Source organism: Lagenorhynchus albirostris, chromosome 7 (genome assembly GCF_949774975.1).
Source record: "Lagenorhynchus albirostris chromosome 7, mLagAlb1.1, whole genome shotgun sequence".
Classification (NCBI taxonomy): Eukaryota; Metazoa; Chordata; class Mammalia; order Artiodactyla; family Delphinidae; genus Lagenorhynchus; species Lagenorhynchus albirostris.
Window position 1 is genome coordinate 13193482 of NC_083101.1, and position 27053 is coordinate 13220534.

Here is a 27053-nt window from a genome sequence, read left to right on the forward strand (position 1 = left end):
ATATCCAGGGTTCCCTGAGTAGAGAGAATGGCCAGCAATCTAGAGGCAAGAGGCACAGAAATAGAAACACCCCTGCAAAGGCTTGCCATGGGCTCTTTAGAATGAAATACATTTGCTGTCGACATGATTAAACTAATATGATGTTTTACTTTCTGTTTGTATGTGTGTGCACTTACATAGAAAAATATCATGAACAGTACTCAAAAACTTGGTATCAGAGATACTCTTTGGAGAATAGGATGGGCTACGGGTGGGACCCGTACCACTTGCTGAATGAAGAATAATTCAGCCTTCCCAAAACTAATAGTAAAATAGAAATAGGTGGTATGATGATTCAGTGCCAAATTGTACCCTCTGAATACGTCTGAATAGGAAAAAGGAAAAGAAGCAAGAGAAAAAACAAAATCAGAAAACAAAACAAATGATATTGAAATCAACAGCAGCCCAAATGACCAGTTAGAGAAAGTGGATCAGGAAAGTCCAAAAATTAGATTTAGAAACAAACTCGTGGGTGAGGGAACGAAATTCCCCAAGCGTAAAGCTGCCAATGAACTGATGTCCCAACTTCCCCTCCCCCGCTACTGCAGGAGTGGCCGGATGAACTGCAGGAAGAGCCAAAGGTAAGATCACCATGGCAGCAGGTCAAGGAACCTTCAGAGTGTTAGAACTTTTCAGACAGGGCCGTCCAGTTGATGCCACTGTGTATCTGTGTGCGTGTGTGTGTGTGTGTGTGTGTGTGAAGCACATCTGTACTGTTCTTATCTGCTCTTAACAGTTAGCCAAATGAAGAGTGAGTTTGCCAAAACAGTGCACCGATATGTTGGTAGGTCTCCTACACACACTTTTTCCAGTTCAGACTTTGGCCATCCATCTTTGTTTTTTATTTTATTTATTTATTTTTGGCTGCATTGGGTCTTTGGTGCTGCGCGTGGGCTTTCTCCAGTTGCGGCGGGCGGGGGCTACTCTTCGTTGTGGTGCACGGACTTCTCATTGCCGTGGCTTCTCTTGTTGCAGAGCACAGGCTCTAGTCGGGCGGGCTTCAGTAGTTGTGGCACGTGGGCTCAGTAGTTGTGGCGTGCAGGCTCAGTAGTTGTGGAGCATGCACTTATTTGCTCCACGGCATGTGGGATCTTCTCGGACCAGGGCTCGAACCCGTGTCCCCTGCGTCGGCCGGCAGATTCTTTACCACTGCGCCACCAGGGAAGTCCCCCATCCATCTTTGGAAGAAGGAGGAGACATGGTTCTTAGAGGTTATTAAACCTTACCTGCCTGTGGTAGGCAGAATAATGGCCCCCAAAGAGCCCATCCTGATCCTAGAACCCATGAATATGTTAACTTCAATGTCAAAAGGGACTTCAAAGACGTGATTAATGATCTCGAGATGGGGAGATTATTTTAGATTACCTGGGAGGGTCCAATGTAATCACAAGAGTCCTTATAAGAGACAGACAGGAGCATCAGAGAAGACAGGGAAGGCGATGTGGTGATGGAAGCAGAGGTGGGAGTGAGGTGGGGCCATGGGTCAAGGCAGCTTCTAGAAGCTGCAAGAGGCAAGGAAACTGATTCTCCCCTAGAGCCCCCAGGGAGAATGCAGTCCTGCCGACACCTTGGCTGTAACCCAGAGAAACTGATTTCAGACTTCTGACCCTGAGAACTGTAAGATAAGTCTCTGTGTTCTAAGACATGAAATTTGCAGTAGTTTGTTCCAGTAGCAATAGGAAGCCAATACACCCACTGATCAAGGTTCAACTTATTCTAGTAAAAATGGAGGGGTAGTGACATCACACCATTGGCTGACCCAGGACTGTGGACTCTCAAGGTCCCTTTTCCAAATCGATGGCTGCCTTAAAAGGAGAAAAGCTTCCTTTTGGAAACATAATATTCATGACCCTACCTAATGTAAACTTCTTTCTTTCTCTACAATGCACTTGTTATCAATCAACATATGTAAAAGGGTTTGAAAACCACGAAAGTATATGGTACCTTTCTTGGTTATTTTATAATGTAGTTTACAGATGTTTTCACATCTGTACGTAGAGAATATTTCTCTTTGGATAGTCACTCCACACGCTGTGCATTTATCCTCAGTACAGATACTAAATACATTATTAAAACTTCTTTAGGGTATATAAGCTCCAACAACAGCACTCCAGAGAGACTCATGATTATCAAACCCTAAATATTCAGGTATAGAACTAAATTCACTCTATTTTTCATTTCATTCAGAAAATATAAATGATTTCTTTTTACCCCAAAATTCCACCTCAGGACTTAGTGTTTGTTCAAAAAGTATATTATTTTTTTTTTTTTGGTGTGAGAGCTGGAATTAGCGCTTTATTTTTTAAAATGACAATAGAAAAGTACCTTTAAACAGTTTATAAAAGCATAATAGACTGTGTAGAAGTTGCTCGGTTTTCCTCAGAAACAAGGATACTATTCAATTAGAACAACGTGGCTATACAACAATCTTATAGTTTTCCAACAACTTAAAATAGGCATAAAGTTTTAAGTGTGTACATACTGATTTTTTATATATAACTTTAAAACCCTCTTTACCTTTCTGTATTTGACAGCTTGGAATTCAAATTTTAAATTATCTCTAAATAACAAGGTCCTACTGTATAGCACAGGGAACTAAGTTCAATATCCTGCAATAAACCATAATGGAAAAGAATATGAAAAAGAATAAATATATATGTATAACTGAATCACTTTGCTGTACAGCAGAAACTAACAGAACATTGTAAATCAACTATACTTCAATAAATAAATAAATAATCTCCAAGTTTCTAATTTAATGGTTTAATACTAAAGCAAACTGAATTTCAGCTCTTTGTGTAATTTTTTAGCTTGAGGAACAGTTGACGCATAGATTGTACATTAGGTCCTATGAGGAACATGAAGCTATAATTTGACAAAACAAAAGAGCAGATTGTTTTACGTTCTACAAAAACACCTGTGACTGCCCTAGGAACTTGGAGGGAAAGAAAATTGATGCAAACATGAAGTTCATGCTACCGGCCATGAGTCATAGTGCCCTTTGTCTCTGACCCACGAGTCTCGTGTCTTCTGCCGGCACCCGGGAAACTCTACCAGGCTAGGTTGCTAGTCAGCAAGTAGGGTAAAAACTCCACCCTTCATAGTTATTAACAAAGAGTAGCAAAAATACTTAGGAATAAATTTAACAAAACAAGTACGAGGCTAATAACTTTAAAAATATTGCTGAGAGACATTAAAGAAAATCTAAATGAACAGAAAGATATACCACTTTGAAGGATTGGGAAGACTGTCTTGTAAAGATGGCATCTCTCCCCAAACTGATCTATAGATTCAATGCAATTCTAGTCAAAATCCTACAGGCGTTTGAAAGACACTGGCAGGCTCAATTTTACATTTAGGTGGCAAAGCAAAGGATCTAAAAGAGCCAACCAATCTGGAGAAAGCAGAAACAGGTTGGGGGACTTATATTACTTGGTTTCAAGACATACTTTATAGTCTTGAAATGTAACTAAAGTAATCAAGATAGCGTGATATTAGCAAAAGGATAGACATATAGATCAATGGAACAGAATAAAGAGTCCAGAAATAGTCCCACATATATGTGGTCGATCGATTTTTCGAAAAAAGTACAAAGATAAATTGGTGGTGGAAAAGATCGTTTTTTCAACAAATTTAGCAGCAGAACAACTGGATATTTGTATGTAATAAAATGGACCACCAGGAAATGTGGAGAAACAGATCTAAGAGAGACAGGGACTGCACGGTATGGGTATGTTTACCCTCACGCTGACTCCTAAAGTAGGAAACATCAGCTCCAACTTTAACAGGAAGAAACTGAAGTTCAGAGACATCAACTGAAAGGACCACAACCACTCGGCGAAGAAACGCAGAAGGCAGGATTCGAGCCTGGCGAGCTCTGAATCGAAGGGCTGCCCCAGGATGGGAAGCGCCTCCATGGAGAGATAAGTGAGAGGACAACAGGTCCCAAGTCCCCCGGAAGGCTGAGTGTCCTCCCTGCCCTTGGGCTCTCTCTACATCTCCAGGTGCCATCCCAGCCCTGCTACACGGCAGAAAGGGATAAGGGATGCCTCATTCGACGGCATGTTTTGGTCCCCTGATGTTGGGTCGGGGAAGGGAGAAGTTTTGAACCTATGGAACTGCGATAACCTGCTATCTCCCAAAAGGAATCAGGATCAGAGTTCAAGCTGTCTTTAAGTTCAGGACATGGTTCAGAGTCAATGGAGGTTGCCCACTGTTTCGGGGGTGGGGTCTGCTGGGAGAGAGGCATGGAAATGACTGTGGAGGGCTGGGGTCCAGGGCACCTCCCCGCCCTGGGAATCCTCAACATAGAGCATTTGGTGGGGGCACAAGAACGCCTCAGAGGGGACGTGGAGGGGTCAGGCTTCTGGTTCTCAGAAGGTGGGAGGGAAGCGCTGAGAAGACGTGCCTCCCAGCTATGTCTCAGGATTCTGGGTAGGGCCTCCCAAAAGGACAGCACTAGTGTTCACCCCTTAGTCCCTGGTTGGCCTCATGAATAACAGTCCAGTGTAAGCGTTGCAAACTTTCAGCATCTATAGACACAGCTCTTCTCTAAGCCCCTCTACTTGAGTCCCTTAACAATTGCCTTTGGGACTTTCCTGGTGGCGCAGTGGTTAAGAATCCGCCTGCCGATGCAGGGGACACGGGTTCGAGCCCTGGTCCGGGAAGATCCCACATGCCGCGGAGCAACTAAGCCCGTGCGCCACAGCTACTGAGCCTGCGCTCTAGACCCCGCGAGCCACAACTACTGAGCCCGCACGCCTAGAGCCCATGCTCCGCAGCAAAGAGAAGCCACTGCGATGAGAAGTCCACGCACCGCAACAACGAGCAGCCCCCGCTCGCCGCAACTAGAGAAAGCCCATGCGCAGCAACGAAGACCCAACGCAGCCAAAAGTTTTGTTAAATCTTTAAAAAACAAACAATTGCCTTTGACCATCCATACTTCCTATTCCTCATCCTGACATACACCTCACTTTCAAAGAATCCCCAGCCTTCCCAAAAGTCTGGGTTTCCCGGTCACTCCAAGGATTAATTACCTGGCCTGAAGCGTTCTCTAGTCCCTGAGTCCCTTTTTGCTCCTTTGCTTTCTGAGGATTTCTAGGAAATTTAGCCTCAAGTGTGACCTTCTCCATTTTTCCTCCTGAGTTTTCTCCTGTGACTCTGTAGCCCCAGGGCCTATTCCAGGCCCGGCAGAGAGCTGCCATTTATCTGTGCTGCTGGAATTCAGGATATAAGGAGGTCCTAGCGTGGAGACATGCGTTTGCTCTTCTCCACCGTGTGCCATTTCCCTGTACCCATTTTTGAAACCCACAATGCAATACTACACATTTTGAAGCATTTGCAAATGTAGTAAGAGCACACGTGGGCAGGACATGCACCGCCTTCAGGAGGCTGGTTGTCCCCGGGGAGAGCCTAGGAGGCTTTAGCTGTATCTCAGGGGTCAGCACGTTTTTTTCATAAAGGGCCAGAGAGCAAATATTCTAGGTTTGTCTCAGCTACTGAACCCTGTCAAGGTAACATGTAAACAGCCACAGACAATATGAATAAGTGGGGCTGTGTTCCAAAAACTTTACTTATAGACACGGAAAATTTGAATTTCCCGTCATTTTCACATTATAAAACATTATTCCTCTTTTGATTGTTGTTTCAACCCTTGAAAAATGTAAATGCTATTCTTAGCTCGCAGGTCATACAAAAACAGGCGGTGGGCTATATGAAAACAGGTGGGATTTGGCCTGTGAGCTGTACTTTGCCGACCCCCTGCTGTACCTGAATCATTTTATTTCTAAGAAAAAGAAAAAATGAAGAAAAGAGAAGCAGTCATGGCAATGTTAACGTTTGCTAAATCTGAGAGGTGAGTACCTGGGTGTCTGTAATGTCATTTTCTACACTTTTTATACTTTCAAATATTTTAGAATTTTCAAAAACTTCAAGAAGGGAAGAAGCCTGGAAATCACCTTCCAGATGCTCCCAGAGCTTATCACTGGGGGCTAGAATTAAAGGTTATTTTGTATTTTCTTCTCTTGCAGTAATGGATATTTATTACTTTATTACTTTTGTAATCCTAGGGGTTGGGGGAGAAGGGGAAAAACACTAACATAAACATCATATTCTTTAAAAAAAAAAGAGGAGATGGAGTGATTTGGCCCATAGCGGGTGGTCTCCCCTGGGGACCACCAGTGACCCAGGAGCCTCTTCCACAACATCCCCATGAAGGGCTGCCCCAGCGCCCAGCACCCCTGCTCCCCACTCCTTAAACTGGCCCCTCCCTCTGCAGATGGCTCTCCCTCTGCGGGTGGGACCGGAGGGCTGCACCCCTGGTTTTCTGAAGCCCAAGGTCCTGTCCCAGGAGGGCTCAGAGGCTGACGCTGATGCCGCGGAAGGGCCCTCAGGGCCCCAACCTGCTTGCTGCTAACATGTAGCTCTGAACAGCTCCCTAGACACCAGGGGGAACAGTGACCACACAGACAGTTCATGGGAAACCCAGGCTTCCCTCAGACCTCCATAGCCACCCAGCTTCTCCAGCAATGTCCAGTTCTGCCCGCCACCCTCACCCCTCAACCATTTGACCTCCTGCAGCCTCTAGTACCTTTCCACCACTTTCCTGAAGCTACTCCCCAAAGGCACCGCCTGCCCAGTCTGGTGCCCCCCTCCCGCCCCTGCAGCATCAAGAGTCAGAGCAGGCCTGTCAGCCATGCCCACAGCTCTGCTGCCCCCTCACCCCAAACCCTCCTCACTTGCCTGGGCCTATCCCATCACCAGCTCCCACCCCTCTCGCTGTGAGGACGACCCCTGACCTCTCTCTCTCCCTGCTCAAACCCACTGCCTCTTGCAACAGGATGGCCAACATAGTCACCTGTGATCACTGATACCCACTCTCTCTGCTCCCCGGACCACATCAGTCTAGCTTTCTGGTTGCTTAAAATCATTTTCCTAAATTGCAGTTCTGGTAAGTACAGTGAGAATGAAACATCCTGAACTCTGCCACTCAGTAGCTGGGTGACGTTGAGGAGGTCAATTAACCAGTCTGAGCCTCAGTTTTCTCATCTGCAAAATGGAGCTGATACAATTATCTGCGAGAATGAGGACTTAATGAAATGATGCACGCAAAGGACTTAGAAAGGCGCCTACACTGTGTTAAGTGCTCAGAAAATGGAAGTCGGTGCTATTATAATGACTGCTATTTTCAAAATTCTCCCTTTGGTTCCGTGTGGCCTGCCAGGGGGAGTTCCAACCTCGTGGCTTGCCATCCAAGGCCCTGCTTACCCTTCCAGTCACACCATCTGCCAACCCGCTTACAGGACTACCTTCCCCATAAGCCCGGCTCCCTGCGGGTGGGGGCTGACTGTATCCTCCACGGCAGCCCCTGGCACAGGGCTTGCAAACAGTAGGTGGCTCACTAAAGCTCTGCTGCTCTGAACAAGTACAAGTGACACTTGTAGCAGCCTCTGGGGGACGGGAATGCCAAGGAGCCATATGGATGGCTCTGATTCCCACAAGCATCACATTTTATTTCTAGATCAGCCCTAATAGAGCTGCAATTAACCCCTCAGGCTTTGGATGAACAGATAATGACAACTCACCCCGCATATAATGATACCCTATGTTGTTTCACATCTACTTGTTCAAAGTGCTTCTGAGCCCAGAGATGTTTAGTGACTTGCCTGAGGTCACCAGCATTTATGGTGCAGTCAGAAGGACTCCCGCCCTGGCCACACACCTGACCCAAACTCAGTCCCCAGGATAGAGGGATAAATGGATAGAAAACCGCTTTTCCAGAAGACTATCCCAGATTGCCAATTTATTGGTTTCCAACCTTTAAACCCAAGTTCTACAGTCCCCAAGCCAAGCAGGACACCAAAAGGAGCCCCATCCCTGGCTGCCTGGCTCCCTCTAGCCCCACTCTCTTCCCCTCCCCTCTGCTCCCTCATCCACCAGAGGCTTTAGGAGAGCGGCCGAGCCTCACAGCAGCCACATCGTCCTCCCTGTGCTCTGCCTTTTCCATTTCACAGCCGTGTCAACACATCACCCCTAAGGGCCAAGAAAAAAGAAGTAACACAGCCCAGATGCCGACAGTCGGGGAGAAGAGAGGAGGGAAATAAAAGCTAACAAGACTTCCAAAAGCAAAATCCCCAAACCTCCTCTCGGGTACCTGGCAGCTGTCAAGGTCAACACAGGAACCTGGTGGAGGGGGGGAAACCCATCCCCAGTAAAACCCAGGCAGCTGTGGAGTCTGAGAGTCACAGACCCAGCAGGGCTGCATTTCCAAGTGCGTGCTAGGCACCCTCACGGGCTCATCTTTCCTACTGACGTACAGGTGGTCTGTCTAGACTGTGAAACCAAGCCTGTCTTTTCTGAGTACTGAGTCTACTCTCTTTATTTTTTTATTAGTATTATTTGGAAGGCTATTACGCTTCCCCTCCCTTCCTTATTTACGCAATCAGAGGAAATCACAGCACAGACAGCCACTTCCAAACTCAAGGCCACATGGGCCAATTTCAGATGGATAATTAAATATTGAACAAATGCTGAAATGTCTCTACAGGATCGGGATGGCTAAAAATAACTACCCTGCCACTCCACGCGCGGGCATCTCGGCTGTTCCCTCTCAAATCCCTCCTCCCAGCAACTGTCAAACACAACCTTCCCAGGGAACGGCGGGTGGGGGGCGGAGGAGGGCTGGGAACCGATTCCCCAAACACCTACTTAACAGAAAACAAAACTTCAGCTCCCAGCAAGCTCCTAACGTTCCTGACCAGGAAATACTCTCCCTTTCCTGACATTTAACCAAGTGGCCTCGAGAGGAAGGTGCAGGGGAAATATCACAGCCATTGCTTTTCTTTTAAAAATAGTCAAGAGGCTGCGTGTCATTTCGAAGCAAAACACGTAAGCGGTCGGGGATGTGAGCACATTTGTATCAAGTTACACAGGAATTCAACCCCTATTCCCTCCCGCCAAGACCCTGCAAGGAGCCCAGCTGCCTCAGTGTCCCGATCGATCGGGGCTAACGTTAGGAAAAGCAACAAACAAAATCAACACCAAAATAGGATGCAAAGCGCTGTGGATTCCAGACCTGGATATCTCCTTACCTCGGGGATACCTCGGGAAAGTGGCCTTGGTTCTCTGGGCTTCAGTTTCTCCAATTGTCAAGGGGAACAGTTAGCTCCCAGGACCACACAGGTCAATCCCTCCAACCTCCCCCCATCAGCAGCTGAGCAAAGCAGGCTCCGGGCCTGTCCCTGTGCCACCAGGTTTCAGGAAGTACAGAACGCAACGGGGCAGAGAAAGAGCGCCCAGGAATCAGAGCTCCAGACCTGACCCTTGGAAGCGCGCTTCTAAGCGTGAGCTTGGGAGTACGGTGGCCTCGGGTTGAACCTTGCCTCTTCCTCCACACCCTGAGCTCAGTTTCCTCACCTGGCAAAGGGAAGTGATGGTAATGACCCCTACCTCCTAGGAGGGTTGGAAAGGTAAAAGGAGATACGAGATAGTCAGATGAAGCTCTTGACACAGGGCCTGGCACACAGTCAGCTGGGTAAAAGGAAGTGGTTACCTTCCTTGTTATTAAAGGGGACGAGGATGCGCCAGAAACACAAAGACCAAGAAGCTGACATTCCAGCAGGTGAACTTGGGCCTCCGGCCTCCCTCAAGGACCTACACAGCTCTGGGAAGTGGGCCTCAAGCTGTCTGCTCGTCTCCAGGGACCTCACAACACGGGATGCTGAACCCTCAGCACAAAGGAACTTGGTGGAAAAACAGGGCTGAGTCTGTAAGACCTGTGACCTGCCCAGGGAAAGGAGGACATGGCTGGTAGGCATGCATGGGAGCAGGATACAAGGGTGGGGGCCGGGGGAGAGCCCGGGCCTGAGGGATGGTCTGAGTCATCCCAGGCAGACAGAGGGCTCAACGAGCAGGATGGACCCTCCCCACCTCAGATGCCAGTGGGGTCATTCCCCTGCCTCCCTCCTGAATTACGGTCAGGATTGTGGAAGCGGATGGCTGTGAACGCTCAGTAGAGCTGCTGACTGTGCAAATCAGATAGAAGGAGGAGGTGGCCTTATCAAAGGCAAGGCCTAACCTCAGAAGGATCCGCCTGCCCACGGGATAGCGAGGCGGTGCGTTCACAAGCCCAGGATGTGGAGTAGGGCAGAGCTGGGCTCCACCGTTCCTTAGCTGCGTGACGTTGGACAAGGCTCCCACTCTCTGGGACACAGTTTCCTCACCTCTAAAATGAGAATTATGCCAGTATCCATCTCCAGCATTGTTGTGAGCATTAAATCAGGCAAATACAGAGTGAAGCTCACTGCCAACACTGAGCAGGCATTCGGCAAACAGAAGTCATCTGAACTTTATCACACGTCGTGGGAAGGAGTGAAGGTCCACTACCTGAGTTATGTAAAGGCCTGGAGAAGCTGGAGCCAATCCCCAAAGGAGAGATAGTGTCTCAGCAGGAACAGAGGAGGAAACAAGGCAGAAAAAAGTATATGTACAATTTCAGAGGTCTCAGCCTTGGGCTCTTGGAAGGACATTTAAAGACTGGGGGGACCACAAGGTACAACCAGCCCCCACCCTCAGGGCTGTTCTCAGGCTTGTCCAGCCCCTGGGGCCCCAAGATGCTGCCCAGGGGCCTCTCAGCGGGTCTCCCTGAAGCCAGGGTCCCCATGGAGAGGTCCCAGCGCCCGCCCTTCCCTATGGTGACACCCAGGCCCCTCTCCCTAGCCATCGCTCCCAGTCAGGAAGCAGCCATGGCAAATCAGCACCCTCTCCAACCATGTTGCTATCTTCCTGGGGGCCAGAAGCCCTGGGTTCCATACCCCGCTCTGTGAAGGTGGCCCCTCTGTGCCTCAGTGCCCCCCCCTCTGGACGTCAGGGGTTAGATCACTCAGCTGCCAACTTCGAAGTCCTGGGAGGTGACCCCCACCTCAGGAGGTCAGTCCTAGTCCTCCGGGGCACCTCCTGCCCAGGACATTCCTCAGGGGATGCTGGAGCGATCCTGGGAGCCCCCTCCTGAGGCCCCTCACACAGACTCCAGCATATCTCGGAAGGAAAGACACCCAGGTGGAGGGGAGTGGGACCACACAGCAGCCACGACACAGGGCCATGCAATGGGGTATGTGTGGGCGTGGAGAAGGAACTGACCATCTAAGGAGAAAACACAGGCCAAGTCTGCAGCGCCCAGGCAGGGCCTGGCATGTGCCTGGACCCCAGGAAAAACTCAGATGAAAACACGAAGAAAAGAATCAAAACCTCCCCTGAGTACAGGGATGGGCATTCCAAGAGGTCTCCCAACATGTGAGGCAGCAGGACAGGATTAGCCCCAATTGACAGATGGGGAAACTGAGGCCCTGGGATGTGCCGGAATCGCATAACCAGCTCATGATCGAGCTGGGACTAGAGTCCGTTTCCCACTAACCACTGCCCGGTACCCCCAAAAGGGCTCTGTGCCCCAGGGCAGCTCAGCAAGCCAGCCTCCCCAACCAACTGGGGGCTTGCCAAGAGCTGGGAGCCTATGCAATTCATCCCCATGTGCCCCATGCCCAGCACATAGTAGGTGCTCAAGACGTGTTTGCTAGTTGAATGAATGGGTGGACTTCATCCAGGGCAAGAAGAAAACTTGTATTTCCCAGCAGCCCTGGGGGTACAGGTAGGTCAGACAGACAAAGCTTTTCTTGACCTTGGTGGGGGCAGGCGGGGAGGTACCCTGGCTGGTGAGGACCCCCTCGAATTCGTGGGCCACGCCCAGCCTTCAAGCGGACCCAGGGGCACAAGGCGCGACGCAAAATGGCCAGATGACGCTTGCCATGCAAACGTCACTCTTCCCACCCTGCCTCTGGCCATCGTCAAACTTTGTGCCCCCCTCTACCAACAACAGATTCGCTCTGCCCGTTCTTCAGATGGAGAACTCAGGGCGCAGAGAAGGGAAGAGGCTTGCTTACTGCCCTGCTTTGGTCACACCTGGGGGACTGCAGACACTGTCCCTCACTGGCGGCCCCACCAGGGACAGTCTTAGTCTCGAGTCTGCAGCGAGCCCCCTCCCACCACTCCAGAGGGACAGTAGGGGCGGTGGGCAGGGAGCTTCCTCAGGGAGGTGGCAGTCTGGTCACAACCCTCTCCCTGGCTGGGCCAGCTGTGCGTCCCCACCACCAGCCAATTCTTCCCTGCACTTTCCTGTTTCTGAACAAACACACGCTGCGTTCTCGGTCATTGTCCTTCCCTGCTTGTGGCAGAGGCCAGAATGGGTGTGCAGCAAGGGCCCAATCAGGGCTGGGATGCTGGGTACCACCACCTCCTTGGGGATCTGATGATGTCACCCTCATGGGACCAAGCCCCACTGCAGATGGGGAGACTGAGGCGTGAGGTCAGAAGGCTCCCCCAGAATGAGTTACCACCCGGGGGGCGGGGGTGTGCTGCCCTCAGGAGGAGGGGCAGCCCTGGAGGCAGAGTCAGGGATCTGGGAGTTTAGTGGAGGAAGGTCAGTGATGCTCTAGCTGCCCCCAACCCGGGTGCCTCCACCTCTCACCCTGCCAGGCAGCTCCCAGCCCCCACCCATGACTCCCCATCACTCAAGGGCCTTTATCAGGCCCAAACTACTGCTCCCCGCTATTCCCTTCCACCAACCCAGGCCCTCTGCCACCCCGGGATGAACTCTGCCCACACACCCAAGAGGTTTTCCAACTCCCTGTCTTTGCACAGCTGCTGCTCTGTCCAGAGTAAGGACATCCATAGCTCACACTCAACTGTGGCCCAAGTCCCAGGCAGCGCGGGCTTGCACCTTTCCATGCCTTTGCTCTCAGTCTTTAAATAACCCTGCCATCACCACCCCCATTTACCAGACAAGGCCACTGAGGCTTGGAGAGGTAACTGGCCAAAGGATGCCTTTGTGCAGAGCGGGGGCTTGAACTCAGATTTGATTCAACCACTCCTTCTGCCAGAGGAAACTCTACCCATCTGGTGAGCCCAGTCCAAATGTCACCTACTCTGTGAAGCTCTCCCTGATTTCCCCAGATGTAACTTCTGTTCAGGGACAGTCTCCTCCCCCCTCCTTGCAGGCTGGGTGCTCCTTTGAGGCTGGGACACAAAGCAGTGACTCCTGCACAGGCGAGCCTGGGAGCTGGGGTTCAGGCGATGGCCAGACATGTATTGATTGTCTCTGGCCCAGTCAGCTGAGCAGGAGGGGGACTTCGGGTCCTCTCTGTGCCCGCAGGGATGGAGCTGGGCTGAGGTGAAGAGTGAAGGGAAGGTCACACAGGGCATCGAGCAGGGGTGGGGTGAGTACCGGAGGACTCATGGTGACCTGAGCTTAACTGGCCATCTGTACAGCTCCCATTTCTCACAACCTGAACCCATTTCCTCACGGAATCTTCCATGTATCAATACTACTAGCCCCCTTTTACAGCTCAAGAAACTGAGACTCAGAAAAGGGAAAAGACTTGCCCAAAGTCACCGTGCTTGAGCCCAGATCTCTGATCGTCCAGGCCAAGCCTGGAGGGAGGCAGTAGCCAGAGGCCTTTTCAAGGAAGGCAAGGGGGAGGAGATCATAGGCCTTGGGAGACCCTTAAAGACTGAACTCCCAGCACACACATGTGTGCATTCCCAACCTCAGCTTGAACCCTCCCACGAACAGGGAACTCACTACTCCAGGAACTCACCACTTCCTGAGGAAGCCCTGTACATTGTTGTTCAGCCCTGACTGTGGGAAAAGTCGTCCCCATTCTGGGAGAAGCAAATGAACGTATACTGCCTGCCTGCCTCACTTATCCTCATACTGATGAGAAAACTGAAGTTCAGGGGCAACTACAGGGCCCAGGACACACAACCAGTGCCCGGAGGGGTATTTGACCAGATTCCAAGCACAGATTTGCTCAAACCCCTCTGGGTCAGGCTGGGCACCGGGCCAGCCTTCCAGATTCCGAAGATAACCTGATGGTGTAAACTCAGCCCAGGTGCCCACTAGGTACTCCCAAGCCCCCTCCTCCCTCCCACCCACGGGCGCGTCAGTGGGCCTGAGCCTTTGCCAGGGACTCCAGCCTCCCCAGGGCCCCTTCGAAGCCCTCCTCCTTCCAGGGGGCCTCCCCCCACCTCCTACCCAGCCATGGAAGGAAGTCCCGGCCCCCACCCAGCCCCCTGGATCACACGCCTTTCCAGCTGTGGATCCTGTTACTGGAAAAAGAAAATGCTGCTCGCACCTCCCCCTCCGGGTCCTGCCTCCTGGCCTTGAAAAGAGAGAAACTCATTTCAAAGGAGGTGGCGCCCACCCACTCAGAGACGTCCTGGACAGATGTTACCCGCCACCACTCCGGTGGAGCCAAGGACCCCGGGATAGGACCCCCCTGAGGTCCACCCACGTGCCCCTCCACCCAAGAGGCGGGGGAGTCCACTTAAGTCCCAGAGGAGCGAAGAGGGAGTTGGGGGGAGGTAAGCTGAGAGGCCAGGGCAGTGCAGGCAAGGGGAGGAAAGCCAAGTCGCTCAGGGTGATGATGCCCCCGCTGCTGAGTAAACTGAGGCACCGTGGTCAAAAGTGAGAGGCGGAAGAAAGAAGCTGAACTGCGATCTCCCCTTTGCCTGCCCTTGGCAAGAGGAGACACCGGAGCCTCAGTTTCCCCACCAGGGTGGAGGTTGAGGAGAAGCTGGGGGAGTGGGAAACAAGCACAGTTCCGGGCAACCAGAAGGGGCGGCTGAGAGGGTCCGGAGTAAATAGACAGCAGGAGGACCCAGGGTCGCGGGCATCCCGGGGCATCAGGCGGTGATCCGGCGCTAGGGAGGGCCTGGGGTCAGGGGTCAGGGGTCGGGGTGGCGCCTACCCCTGGCGGGCCGGGTCCGGCTGCGGGAGCGGCTCCTCTGTCGCTGCAGCCGGGGCCGCCTCAGCAGCCGGTAGTAGTAGGAGGGCCTCCCGGTGCTCTTCCTGGCGCCGCCCGCGGACATGCTGCCGCCCGCCGGGCACCGGGCCGGGCCTGGGCGCGCTCACACGGGCCCCATCGCCCGCTCCGGCCGGCCCGGCGGGCGTCCTCGCGTTCTCCCGCGTGCCGCTGCGGCCGCCGCCGAGGCCGAGGCTGCCCCACAAAGTCGCGCAAACTCCTCCTCCTCCTCCCGCCCTCCCCGGAGCAGCCGGCCCCGCCGCGGGGGCCGGGGACCCGGAGGCCGGACTGGCACGGGCCCGGAAAGTCAGTGCGGGAGAAATCCCGGCCTGGAGTCGGCCAGGCCAGGCGGGCCGGAGTGCCCGGGACCCCAGGCAGGTCCCCAGGACGGCCACCGCCCTCCGCCCCGCGCCTGAGAGCCCGAGCCCCGGGCGCACGCGGCGTCCCACCCCGCCGGCGGGTATAGACAGTGCACACCCGCGTGTGGGCGCTCCCTGGCACTGGGCAGGGCGCAGGCAAGGCGACCAGGAGGGCACCGTGCTTCCGAACCGGGAACCCTCGATTAGGGTCCGAATGAGGCCGGTGCCGCAGGGCCGGTTTCCGCCCCAAGCTCACTGGGCTGCGTGTGGATCCGCAAACACACCGTCCAGCACGCCCCCCCCGCCCCGGCAGGTAGAAAGACTTCTCTTTCACGCAGGATACTCGCCTGTGCTTTAAAAATCGTCCCGTTTGATACGCATGTTACTTTTATATATTTACAATTAGGGTGTATATTTCAAGCACAGAAAAAGTAGAGAGAACATAGTGAACACCTATGTATTCCTCAGGTCTTCGCCAAATCAGAACTTTCTGCCCTTTTGATCTAAACCCTCCTCCAAATGAAACACCTCAGATGCTGTGAGGTCTCCCTCCCGCTGGGCATTTACAGCAGTTCTAGCAGGGCTGCGGGCAGGGCAGTACTCTCCCCACTGTAGGGAGAGGAAACCGAGGCTAGAGAAGGGAGGGTGCCAGCTCCCTCTATTGCATCCTGCTGAAAGCTTTCTCCGAGTCATGCACCCCCCTCCCCAGCTCAAGAACCATCCGTGGCTCCCAGAGTCCAAAAGCCCCAAGTCCAGAGAACCTTCTCTGGTATTTGAGACTCCAGCGATGTATCCTCAATCAAACTACCTCCCAGCCTCACCTCCACTCCCCCGCCCCCCTACTTCTCACTCCTCTTTTCTCTACTCCCAGCAGGGACTGGCCTCCTACTGACTTTTCTCTGCCTCGCCAAAGTCTATTGCTCTAGAGCCCACCTCCTCCAGCCTTCCCTGACCACCCTTGGCTGCGGTACCTCTCTCTACCCGCCAGCCTCTGCAGCGGCATTTATTTTTTAAATTATTCTGACAACCACCTGCCTCAGTTCCATCCCTTCAAGTACAGAAGGGGAAACTGAGGCCCTGACAGGAGGTCTGACTTGCCTCAGCGGCAGAGGCAAAGGGTCTTAGCCAGGGCTCTGACAAGTAGTCTTAAGGATGTGTTGGTGGGAGAGTCACGTGTGGGTCCTGAGGGAGTCTGGACGTCCTCCTCCAGCACAGCTGAAAAGGTGCGGCCCTGGAGGGGGCGGGGCAGTCGGCAAGAATCCAGACCAGGTTTTGCACCTCACAAAGGGGACCCCCCTCCCTTGCTCCCTCAGCCAGAGGGGAGGGCCCCCAGGTCAGAAGCCTGGATCACAGCTGGAAGCCAGGCGCCTTCCCAGGACTAGGGGGGAGGGGCAGGAGGGGTATTGCTCCTCCAAACCCAGTCTGGGTTGTCAGAAGCTATCAACTCCCCTGGCCCCTCTCCCCAGAGCTCTGACCAATCCCTGGGGAAGATGGAAAACCACAGGGCCTGCAAGGACCCCATTAGCCTCCTTTGGGTTAAGCATTGCTCTAGCTCATTTTCAGTAGCAGACATCACCAGGAGGCCCTTTTACAAGTGCAGAGGCCCCTGGGAAAAGTAGTACCCAATTCCTCCATCCAGAGGCAACCTGTGGGCCCTCTTGGCGAGCCTCCTCCAGAACACAGGAACCCAGTTCAGAGCCTCCCCGTTCAGCTGGGGCTCCCGCAGCCACCTACCCACACCTTGGCACTTCCAGAAAGAATAACCTCCGAAGCCAGGCCCACCAGTTTTGGGGGGAGGAGGACTCCCAGGAAGTCCAGCTCAGGGTGGGGACACGAATCCTGTTCCCAGGGCCTGGACTTCACGTGGCCCAGTTTCCTCCCCAAAGCAGGAACTCCCTGATTGGCCAGGTCCTAGCCTTCCATGAAGGAGACGAGACACTGATCAAGTGATCGAGCTGATTAAGGCTGGGACAAGTGGTCTTAGCCTGAGGCCCCCAACTAGCAGATTTAGGTGAGTGTGTGTAGAGGGAAGGGAAAGCAGCCAGGACCTCAGCATCTCACCTGTAAACACAGTTGGGTTCCAAAGGTCTGGCATAGACTCTGCTTATGCTTGGGATTCTCAAGTCGTTCTCTGTGCCTCAGTTTCCCTGCCTACAAGAAGTTACAGACTCCCTAACCTATCTGCCTTGTGGAGGGAGGGTCAGCTAATGAAGAGGAAGAAGCTTTTGCATTCCTGGCCTTCGGATGGTGTGGGCATTGCCAATCACCCAAGCTGAACATCTCCACTGTACCAGCTGGAGGACTGAGTAGGAAAGGGACAGGGTGGGAGGTAGGAGAGGAGGTCCAGGACCCCTGGGATGGGCAGGCAGACAAAGGCTGCTCCCTGCACACCCAGCAGAGCATCTGGAATCAATCCCGCTGTGGAGCAAGCCACCCACCTCCTCCCGCTGCCCCTGTGGCCTCCTCCCTTCAAACAGAAGCAGCCCCCCTTCTGGAGACTGCCTAGGCTGGAGGAGGGGCACCTGAAAATGTCCCCCACCCCACCCCGACCACTTCCTGCAACAGACCCCGTCAAGGGCCAGGCCCTGCTGACCTGTGAACCCCGGGCCCTGCAGGGAGGGTAGTCCCATCAGTGGTCTTGTTCTCCCACCTCAGTTTTGCCTCCAGAGGGTCTCCTGAATAGGCCCAGCTCCCACCTCCCCTACCTCCATGCCCCTCAGCCTCCAAATGGCCCCAGCTCATTAAACGTGCCTATTTCTGGGGTTCCTCCAGGACTCTTGATTCGGTGGGTCTGGATGGGGCCTGGAAATATGCCTGTTTAGCAAGTACCAGGCCGGGGGCTGGGGACTAGCTAATCAGACCCCACCCGACCCCACCACCACCTTCAGCGTCCCTCAAAAGCCGCCAAAGGTGAACTCCCAGAGTACCGAAAAGGACCAAACTCTGTCACAAAGCAGCCAGCCCACTCCATGCACCCTGATCTATCTGCTCTCAGCCCCCTAATGGCCAGATGGCTGTCATGACGCTTTTCCTCTGCACCCACCTGGTGAACTCCTTACCCCTCAGGACCCAGCTCAAACATCACCTCTTTAAAGAAGCCTTAGCCCCCAACAGAGCCACCCCCCATCCCCGCCACACACGACCAGTTAGATTTGAACAATGAGGACACAGGAGAAGACCAGAGAGGGATGGACCCAAAGAATTTCCCTGCAGGCAGAGGACCATTGGCATCGAGGTCTGGAGGAGAATTACACCCTGTTGGGCTGGAAGTCCAGGTAAACCGGAGGCCAGGCCAGGGCTGGGTCAGGAGGGGTCAGATGCAGGGAGGGGACCAGCCCAGTGCAGTCTCACATCTATTAGGTTTACAGTCAGTGAGGAAGGAGCAAAAAAAGCATATAGTCAGAATTACCCTTGAAAAGCCATAAATTGCCCATCCAGGACAGTGTTTCCTCCAGTGTAAAGTCAGATCACCTATTTCTTCAGCTTCGCGCAAAGCAGAAGGGCCTGACCTTTCCAGAAGGGCCATTTTTGTGCAGGAGGAAAACAACAGCAATAATGAACATTATCTAACACATGACTCCACTCAGGGAGGAGAGATGCTCACGCCTGGAGGGGACCACAGAGTCCAAGACCTCTAACATAGGAAGGTTATAAGTTTGGCCTCGAAAAGGCTGTCAGAGGGTGAAGTTTGGATTTAATAGCAATAAACTGTGTTCAGGATTTACTGTCTGCATTATCTATGCACATTATCTCATTTAACGTATGAGGCAGGTGGTCACCACCTTCATTTTACAGAAAATATTGGGGGCACAGAGAGGGTAAGTAATTTCCCTAAGGTCACACTGCTTGCACTAGGAGTCAGGATTTGAACTCAGGCAGGCTGGAAAGAGCAAAGGTCTTAAGGCTGAGCAGGACTTAATGCAGAGATGGAGGAGGGGCAACCGCCTGGAACTTCCCTTAAAAGCCAGCTTTGACAAGGAACAGGAGGAGGCGAGAAGGGAAGGAGTCCTGACAGGGGAAACACCGGAGCCCACCAGGCTCCACACAATGGGTGTCTGGAGGGCTCAGACCTGTCAGGTTTCCTGTCGGGACGAGGCTGGGCAGTGGCGACCAGGGGAAGTCCCCAGCTAGGCAGCCCTGCACACATCCGCCTCCCAGGCTGGTCTCAAGCTTTGAGTCGCTGGAGCCCTGGGCAGGGTGTGGGTGGGAGTGCTGCGGGACATTCACGGTTAAGGTCATGGGCCTCTGCCATGGGAGGTGGCCTGTCTGGCAGGCAATGACGGCTTCCAGTGTCCACTGTTCGTCCGGGAATGAGGTTGGACCACGTATAGGACCTTCATTCAGATGGGGAGGGCTGGAGCGGGGGATCTCCGACATGGCGGAAGGTGGAGACAAGCCCGAGAGGTCAAGCTCGAGTGCTCGAGGCCCGACTAGGTGTCCACCACCTCCACCAGCCCCTGGACTTCCTAAAGCCATCAACAAACTTAATGACATCCTTCAGAGAAAATGGCCCACTCAGGGCGGCGATGATCCCGGGCTTAGCGGGCCCTGCCCCTCTTAACACAGGCAGAACTAGGGAAGCAATCAGGCGTGGACATTGGAACACACACAGACAGAGCCTCGGGGAATGCGAGTGTTTTTTTGAAATCAAGTCACCCGAAACTGGGCTAAGGGTGAACCCTCGGGAGAGGCAGGGCTCTAATAGGGTGGAAGGCCAGTGGGTGGGGTCATTGTTTCTTTGGGCACTGCGTAACTCAAAGAAAGCCCTTGCCATCTCTGGGCCTGAGGTTTCACATGTTAAATAAAGACGAGTTATCTCTGCCCAACTCACCTCCATGGATCCCATCAGGATCTAGAAACTTCCTCCAGTCCCAAACCACCACCTCCTGCCCTCCAGAAGCCCAGAGAAGAGGATATATCTCCCTCATACATGACAACAGCCCGTCATTAAAATCCTGGAAGGTCAGGTTTAGAAGGAAACTTCAGAGCAGGTGATGGAAGCTGGGGCCCTATAGGACAGCCACTTGGCCAGAGGAGCCCGCCTAATTCATCGCAAGCCGGGGTCTGGCATCAATTCTCCAAACATGGAGGGTCTGATGGCCCCTCCCACCCCAGCAGTCAGGGTGGAGCAACAACACTCCCCGCAGATGGGGCAGTGAGGCCACAGGAGGGAGGGACTCCCCCGAGGTCACACGTGAGAGCTGGGGGTCAGTCCACCTCGGGACTGAAAGAGATGCCAAGACCCTCTTTCCCTCTCAGTTACCTGGACCACCCCTCCCAGATGCCTGATGCGTTCTGGCCACAGGTGCCCTGCCTTCCACTCCCTGCTCCAAAGCACAGGGCTCCAATCCTGTGGCTGGGAGAGGCAGGGATCCACTCTCCAGGCTGAGCCCCAGACCCCCCTTCTTACCCCCACCCTAGCAGCCGGCATTTCAGCCCAGATGGCCTGGCCTGGAGCGACTCTCTCTGCGTACTTCCTCTCCTGCCCTGACCCAGAAACACTGCCAATCTCCAGGTGGGCCCACAGCTCCTCTTTTTCCCAGCCCAGCCTGGGGCCGAGGCTCCAGGTCTCCAGCCTCCTTCCTCCCCTTCCAGCTGATGGGGCCAGACAGCTCCACACCCACTGGGCAACAGGAGGGGGTGGCATATGGTCCCAGGGTGAGGTCAGAGAGCCCCCTCCCTTCCCAGGCAGACCTTCCTGGTCATCTGTGAACCACTTCGTGGTTGGCACTGGCCTGGGTTCTGGGGGGAGGGGTCTCGCTCCACCCCTACAGATTCCACTGAAGAGGACAGATGAACCAGCCCAGTAGCCAGCTCCTAGGAAGCTTCCATCTTGGCAGGGAGCTGAAAGAGTATGGGATTTGGAGTGAGGAATCAGCACTTCTTGGCTGCGTGACCTCAGCTTACTACCTTTACCTCTCTGTGCCTCTTGTTTCCTCAACTATGGAGTGGGCATGATGATACTTACACTTTGTAAGGTTGTGGAAGGTCAGATAGCATAGTGAGTCAAAGCCTTGTGGACAAACTGGCTCACATCTGCCCCCTCCAGCCTATTTATTTCCTCACGAATCTGTGGGCTCCTTGAGAGCAGAACAGCCAGAGCTGGTCAGCACAGTTACTGGCCCAGAGCAGGCTCTCAGTAAGACTGACTAGGAGAGATAGTGGCAGTGTTTGGGAAAAGTGGCTGAGTCCATCTGATCTGGAGTCAGCACTGAGGGAATTTGGAAGAGGGAGAGATCCTGGAAGACTGCCTGGAGGAAGAGTCATTGGTACTGAGCTAGAAGGCTAAGTAGGAGTTGACTGAGTAGAGAACAGAGGAGGAACAGGCAGCATGAGCAAAGACCCAAAGATGGAAACCAGCAAGGCGTATACTGGGGGCAGCATATAAAACTGTGAGGCTGGAACAGAGGATGAGGAGAGGGACTGGGGAGCAGGCTATATGGGGTATGTAAGGGTGAGATCAGGGAGAAGAGATGGGGAGATAGATCCAAGTAGAGGTGAGGCCCAGACAGCCCCTCCAAAGGGGAGAAGTAAAGTGGTAATGAGGGAACCCTGGCCAAGGAGGCAGAGGATCAGGGCTCCAGGCCTAGCTCTGCTGCTGTGTGACTGCGTGACTTTGAATAAGTCACAGCCCTCTCTGATCCTCACTCTGCAACTGAAAGGAGAGGCTGGCTCCATGAGGCAGGCCTGCAGGGGTGGGGCTAGGCTAGATGCCCATGAACTACAGTGAGAGCATTCAGAGTTTCCTAGCAGGTTTCTTGAGGAACCACTGGCTAAGATGGTTATAGATGAGACTGGACACCCTTCTAATCCTTGAAGGTGACACACATGGCCCCACCTCAGGGCCTTTGCATATTCTGTTCTTCTACCTCACACACTTACCCCAGACCTTCAGATGTCAGCTCCTTCCTTCCATTCAGGCCTCAGCTCAAATATCACATCCTCTGAGGCCTCCCTGGCCACCTTATCTCACGTACCTCTGCCCCAATCCCCACACCCTATCCCACTGCCTTGTTTTATTTTCTTCTACTTATCGCTTCCTGAAACTATCTTATCTGTGCATTCTGCTGTTCACTAATTGTCTTCCCCCAAACTTTAATGAGGGCAGGGGCCTTGTTAGTCCTGTCCCAGGCATGTCCCTAGTGTGCACAGCAGCACTCAATAAACATTTGATGAATGAGGTGAATGAAAGGAGCTGGGCTCAAAGCCCCCCTTCTTTTTTTTTTTTTTTTTTTTTTTGCAGTACGCGGGCCTCTCACTGTTGTGGCCTCTCCCGTTGCGGAGCACAGGCTCCGGACGCGCAGGCTCAGCGGCCATGGCTCACGGGCCCAGCCGCTCCGCGGCATGTGGGATCTTCCCGGATCGGGGCACGAACCCATGTACCCTGCATCGGTAGGCGGACTCTCAACCACTGCGCCACCAGGGAAGCCCCCCCCTTCTTTTTTAAAGAAGGGAACCAGGGACAAGGGACTTCACCTCTCTGGGCCTGGGTTTCCTCCATGTGACATGTGGACAACGAGCTACAGTTTACTTTCAAGCAGCAGCCTGGGGCTGGTCGGGAGGTCAGGATGTAAGTCCTGACTCTACGCAAGAGCTGGCGCAGAAGAAATGAACGGATGAATAAATGCCTTTGCTTTGCTGTGTGCCTTTGAGCAAGTCCCCTCCTGTTCATAGGCCCAGCTTCCCCTCCTAGAAAATGGAATTGCCTGGGTGGTCTTTCAGGACCCCTGGGCACTGACACTCAGAGCTTCTGTGCCCAGTCTGGAACACACATGGGAGCCACAGCAGGTGTTAGAGGAGGGGCAGGCTATGCCAGTGCCATGGTTCTCGCACTTACTGGCTTTTCCTGGAGATCCCACCCAGCCCATAGCTGGCATCCTGAGGCTTGTAGGTGAGAATTAAATGTAGCTTCTGCAACCTGTCACCCCTCAACTCCCCTTGAGAGTGAGAACAATGCCAGCCCTGCCCCCACCGTAGGAACACCATTTTGTCTGGAAATTCCACCACGGGGGAGGAGGAAGGGCTGGGGCCCTAGAATTTTTGTGCCTGCTCAAACAGGAAGTAGCTGAAAGTTTGGGGCCAAGGAAAACAAGTTCAAGGTCATCCTGGAAATCAGCCCCTGTTCCCCCTATGGCTAGGGACTTGCCCCTTTCCCCAGGTGGGGCTCTCCTGGTAATTAATGATTAGCAAAGTGTGGAGCGGGGATGGTCCAGGACCACAGGCAAAGGCCTAAGAGAAGGCGAAATTCATCCAGCCTCATCTGGCATACCCTGGATGACAGGGAGCTCACTACTGAACTGGCCCCCTATCCTCAGAAAGTCTGAAAGTGAAGATGCCTTCCCACAACTAGGACTTGCAGGAGACCTTTAGGAATCTAGTGGTCATCCTACTGCCTACTCATGGCTCAGAGGGCTTATGACTTGCCCAGGGTAACCCAGACACCCCCAGCTACTCCCTCAGTTTCCAGCAGCAAATGAAGCTGTTACAGGGACAAGTAAGGAGGAGCCAGCAGGAGAGCTGGCGCCAGAGCCTGGGCTTCAGCCCCACCCCACATCCCTGCTGGCTAAAATGCCAGGGCTTGGGGGGGGGGAGGGCGGTGACCTCTGGCTGGCCTTTATTAGAAAGCCCAGAGGACATGGGAAGGGGCCCTGCGTTGATCCCAGTCCCACTGAGGGCCCTAGGGAAGCAGCCTGGGTTACAGAGTCCTTAACACAGCCCCTCTGACACCTCGGCCTTCTCTTGCCCTGTAGCCCCTGCCCCAGGAAACTGCAAGGCAGCTTCAGAATTTTCTGGGCCTGCTCTCTCTGACTTCATGTTTCTTGTGTCCTCCTGGTGCCCCCTCTCTCGTACCCACCCCCTTACACGGCCTCCTGTGCATGTACAGACCTGCCTTCCCACTCAAGCCCTTTGGTGGGCTCCTTCCACGCCCTACCGGGCCAGGCCCACAGAGCTGCCTGGAGCCCTCGGGAGATGCTGGCCGGTGCTGCCCCCTGCCGGTCTGCAGAGCTCTGGGAAAAAGCCTTCTTGGCCCTGGCAGGACCGACCATGAGGAGGCCCAGCCTAGGACTCCCAGGGCTCCGGGGATGTGCCCCCCGCCCGAGGACCCCAGAGTGGCCTGGCACAAGGGTCCCAGTCTGCTGAGTGACTTAGACAAGCCTTGCCCACCCCCTCTCTGCCCTGTTCCCAGCGGTGCAAAGCGGGTGGAGCAGAACCTCAGTTCTCAGACTTCAAGCCACTTCAGTCCCCTGGGGAGCATGTTAAAATGCAGATGCCCAGGCCCACCAGGGAGAGTCTGGTTTAGCTGGCCTGGGAAGAACCCAGGAATCTGCATTTTAACCAGCAGTGGTTGGGCCCACACTGGCCTACATACTGCTCTCTCTCAGGGCCCCCGGCTCTACATGGAGGCTTCTGGGAGTCTAGCCCCTGACAGGGTCACCAGCCTGTTACAACTGCAGCCTCTTGCCTTCCTCAGCACCTGTGTGTGGCAAGCAGGCAGGGGTTCCCAGTCTCACAGTACAGATGGGCAAACTGAGGCTCAGAAAAGAGGCTAGTTTGGCCCCGTCCCATGATGAAACTCCCCGCTTCCACCTCCCTCTCTGGGCCCCCCAAACGCGGTCTAGATTCTGGGGCCCAGAAGGTCAGTTCAGGCCAGGCAGCAGCCCTGACTGGCCCCCTTTGTCCTGGTCTCTGTGCCCTCTGACCTTGCCGGGTCCTGGGCTGATTAAAATATCCCCTTACAGCCCCGATAGGCCTGGTGTCTTCTTACAGGCTGGAAGGGACGCAGTCCCGTCGGAGGCATCACTGCCAGCTTGGCCGTCCTCAGGAGCTGGATACTGCTGGCATAATGAGATCAGAGAGCCTTCGCCCAAAGTGTCTGCAAAGACCGGCCTGGAGAAACCGAGGCCCAGAGAGGGGAGAGCCTTGCCTAAGGTCACACAGGACACAGTTATTAACCCCATTATAGCCACTTACTCTCTGCCGGGCCATATTAATTCAGCAAGTCTTTATCCCAATCCTAAGAGGTGGACATTGTTACTCTCCCATTTTACAGGCATAGAAAACTGCCAGGACTCGATTCATGCAGTTTGGCCCTTGATGATGACCCTGTGCTGCCACAAATGGTCTCCCCTTACCTGTCCTCAGGTAATTCACCTGCTAGCCCCTTTTCAGACACCAAGAAGACAGAGACATTTGTAAAAAAAGGTGACCTGTAGCAGTAAGGCCAGGGCCTTGGCTTCCAGTCCCAGCGGGCGGGGGGTGGGGGGCGGCGTGGTCAGTGGGTGCTGCCCCAGGCCCCTCCCCGACCTCACCTCTCAGCACTCCCTACACCTACCCCTCCTCAGCCGCACGGGTCCCGGCCTCCCACCACTTCTCTCCTTCGTGGCTTTGCTCCTACCGTTCCCACTTCCAGGACACAGGACAGGGGGCAGGCTTCCCCGGCTCCCAGCCCCACTGTGAAGTGGGTTATTGCTAGCTCCAAATTCTAGCTTGAGTCTGTCCACCTCTCTCCTCTTCACCGTCACTACCTGCATCCAGGTCACTGCCACCTCTAGCTTTGGGGACTCCCACAGCCCCTAACTGGTCCCCCCAGATCCTCTCTGGCCCTCCCGAGTCTTATTTTCCACAGAGCAGCCCGAGTGAGCATTTTCAAAGCTGCCCTCTCTCCCAGCCACCTTGGCCTTCCTGGCCTTTGGACACTCTGTCTGGCTCATTCACCCCTCCCATGGCTCCCCCTTCCCCCCTGCCCCCATCCGGGCTGTCCTGAGCCACCTGGTCTACTCAGAGTGGGGACTCACTCTTCCCTTCCAGAGAACACATCCCCCTTCCCTCTCCAAACTCGCTGCTTCCTGAGTCATTTTCTCCGGGCCCCTGCACCTTTCCTCCAGGGAGCCCATCGCATTGTGCCATGACATCTATTTTTTGATGAGTCATCTCACATCTGTCTCTCCTGCTGCTCCCCCGAGGGTCAGGTCCCGTCTGCCTGGCTCACCGTCATGACCCCAGTGCCCCGGCCGGCTCTGACACATGGTCAATCAAGGGGAGGGGGAGGGCGTCATTGGCGTTGGAGCCCCCAGACCTCTGGGCCTCAGTATACCATGACGCTCCACGGCTCACAGCAAAATGGGGACACATGGCCTCCGGCCCCGCCCCAAACAAGTCACAGCTCAGGACTTAATTCTCCTCCCCAGTAGGTTTTGCGTTTTCATTCTGTGATTTATAGCCCATTCAATAAATTTCCCCCATTATCTTTCACGTGCAGCGTGCTGCCTTTCTGCCATTTAATAATGCAGTTGGCTCGCCAGGCCTCTCCCCGGAGAAATCGAAGGCTTGGCTCCGATGCGGGAGCAGGCCCAGAAGGCCGCCAGGGATTCCGGGGGCTCCTTTTCAGACCCAAACCTTGAGCAGGTCTGAGCCTCACACTCAGGGCTAACTGGGCAGGGGCCCAACTCCTCCCCCCTCCCTCCTCCCCTGTGGCAGGGAAGCTTGGCAGCGAGAATGAAGGCTCAGATGTCCGGGGCCCACGGGGACCCTAGTGGCCAGTTTTAGGGCTAAGTAGGAGACTGGTGCTTCCCCCAACCAGCCTCAGTGGTTTCCAGAAGCTCCACAGCCATGATCTTAATCTCCCTCTCCGACTCCCCAGGCAAGACAGGAACCCATCAGACCCGCTTCACACATGAAGAAACTTCTCTGAAATACAGGGAGACTGCAGCCCAGCCTTGCCTACCCCACTGGGTGCTTGCCAGGTTCAGACGCGGCCAGCGGAGATTTCTGAGGGTAGCCTCTGTGCTGGCGCTGTACCCAG

The 27053-nt window shown here is 53.9% G+C and overlaps 1 protein-coding gene across 11 annotated transcripts in view; it reads right to left on the reverse strand.

Annotated features, from left to right (window-relative positions):
* Positions 1–27053, reverse strand: part of DAB2IP (DAB2 interacting protein) — a 194977-nt gene that overhangs the window by 111480 nt on the left and 56444 nt on the right. For 2 of the 11 annotated variants that reach the window (XM_060154442.1, XM_060154440.1), the window contains exon 1: positions 14838–15040. The exons of 4 other annotated variants lie outside the window; for them this stretch is intronic. In XM_060154442.1, the coding sequence (XP_060010425.1) occupies positions 14838–14958 (121 nt within the window). In that variant the 5' untranslated portion in view covers positions 14959–15040. Of the gene's footprint in view, positions 1–14837; positions 15041–27053 lie in introns of those variants that run through there. 5 more of the 11 variants (XM_060154436.1, XM_060154433.1, XM_060154441.1 and 2 more) reach the window with 4 other exon arrangements.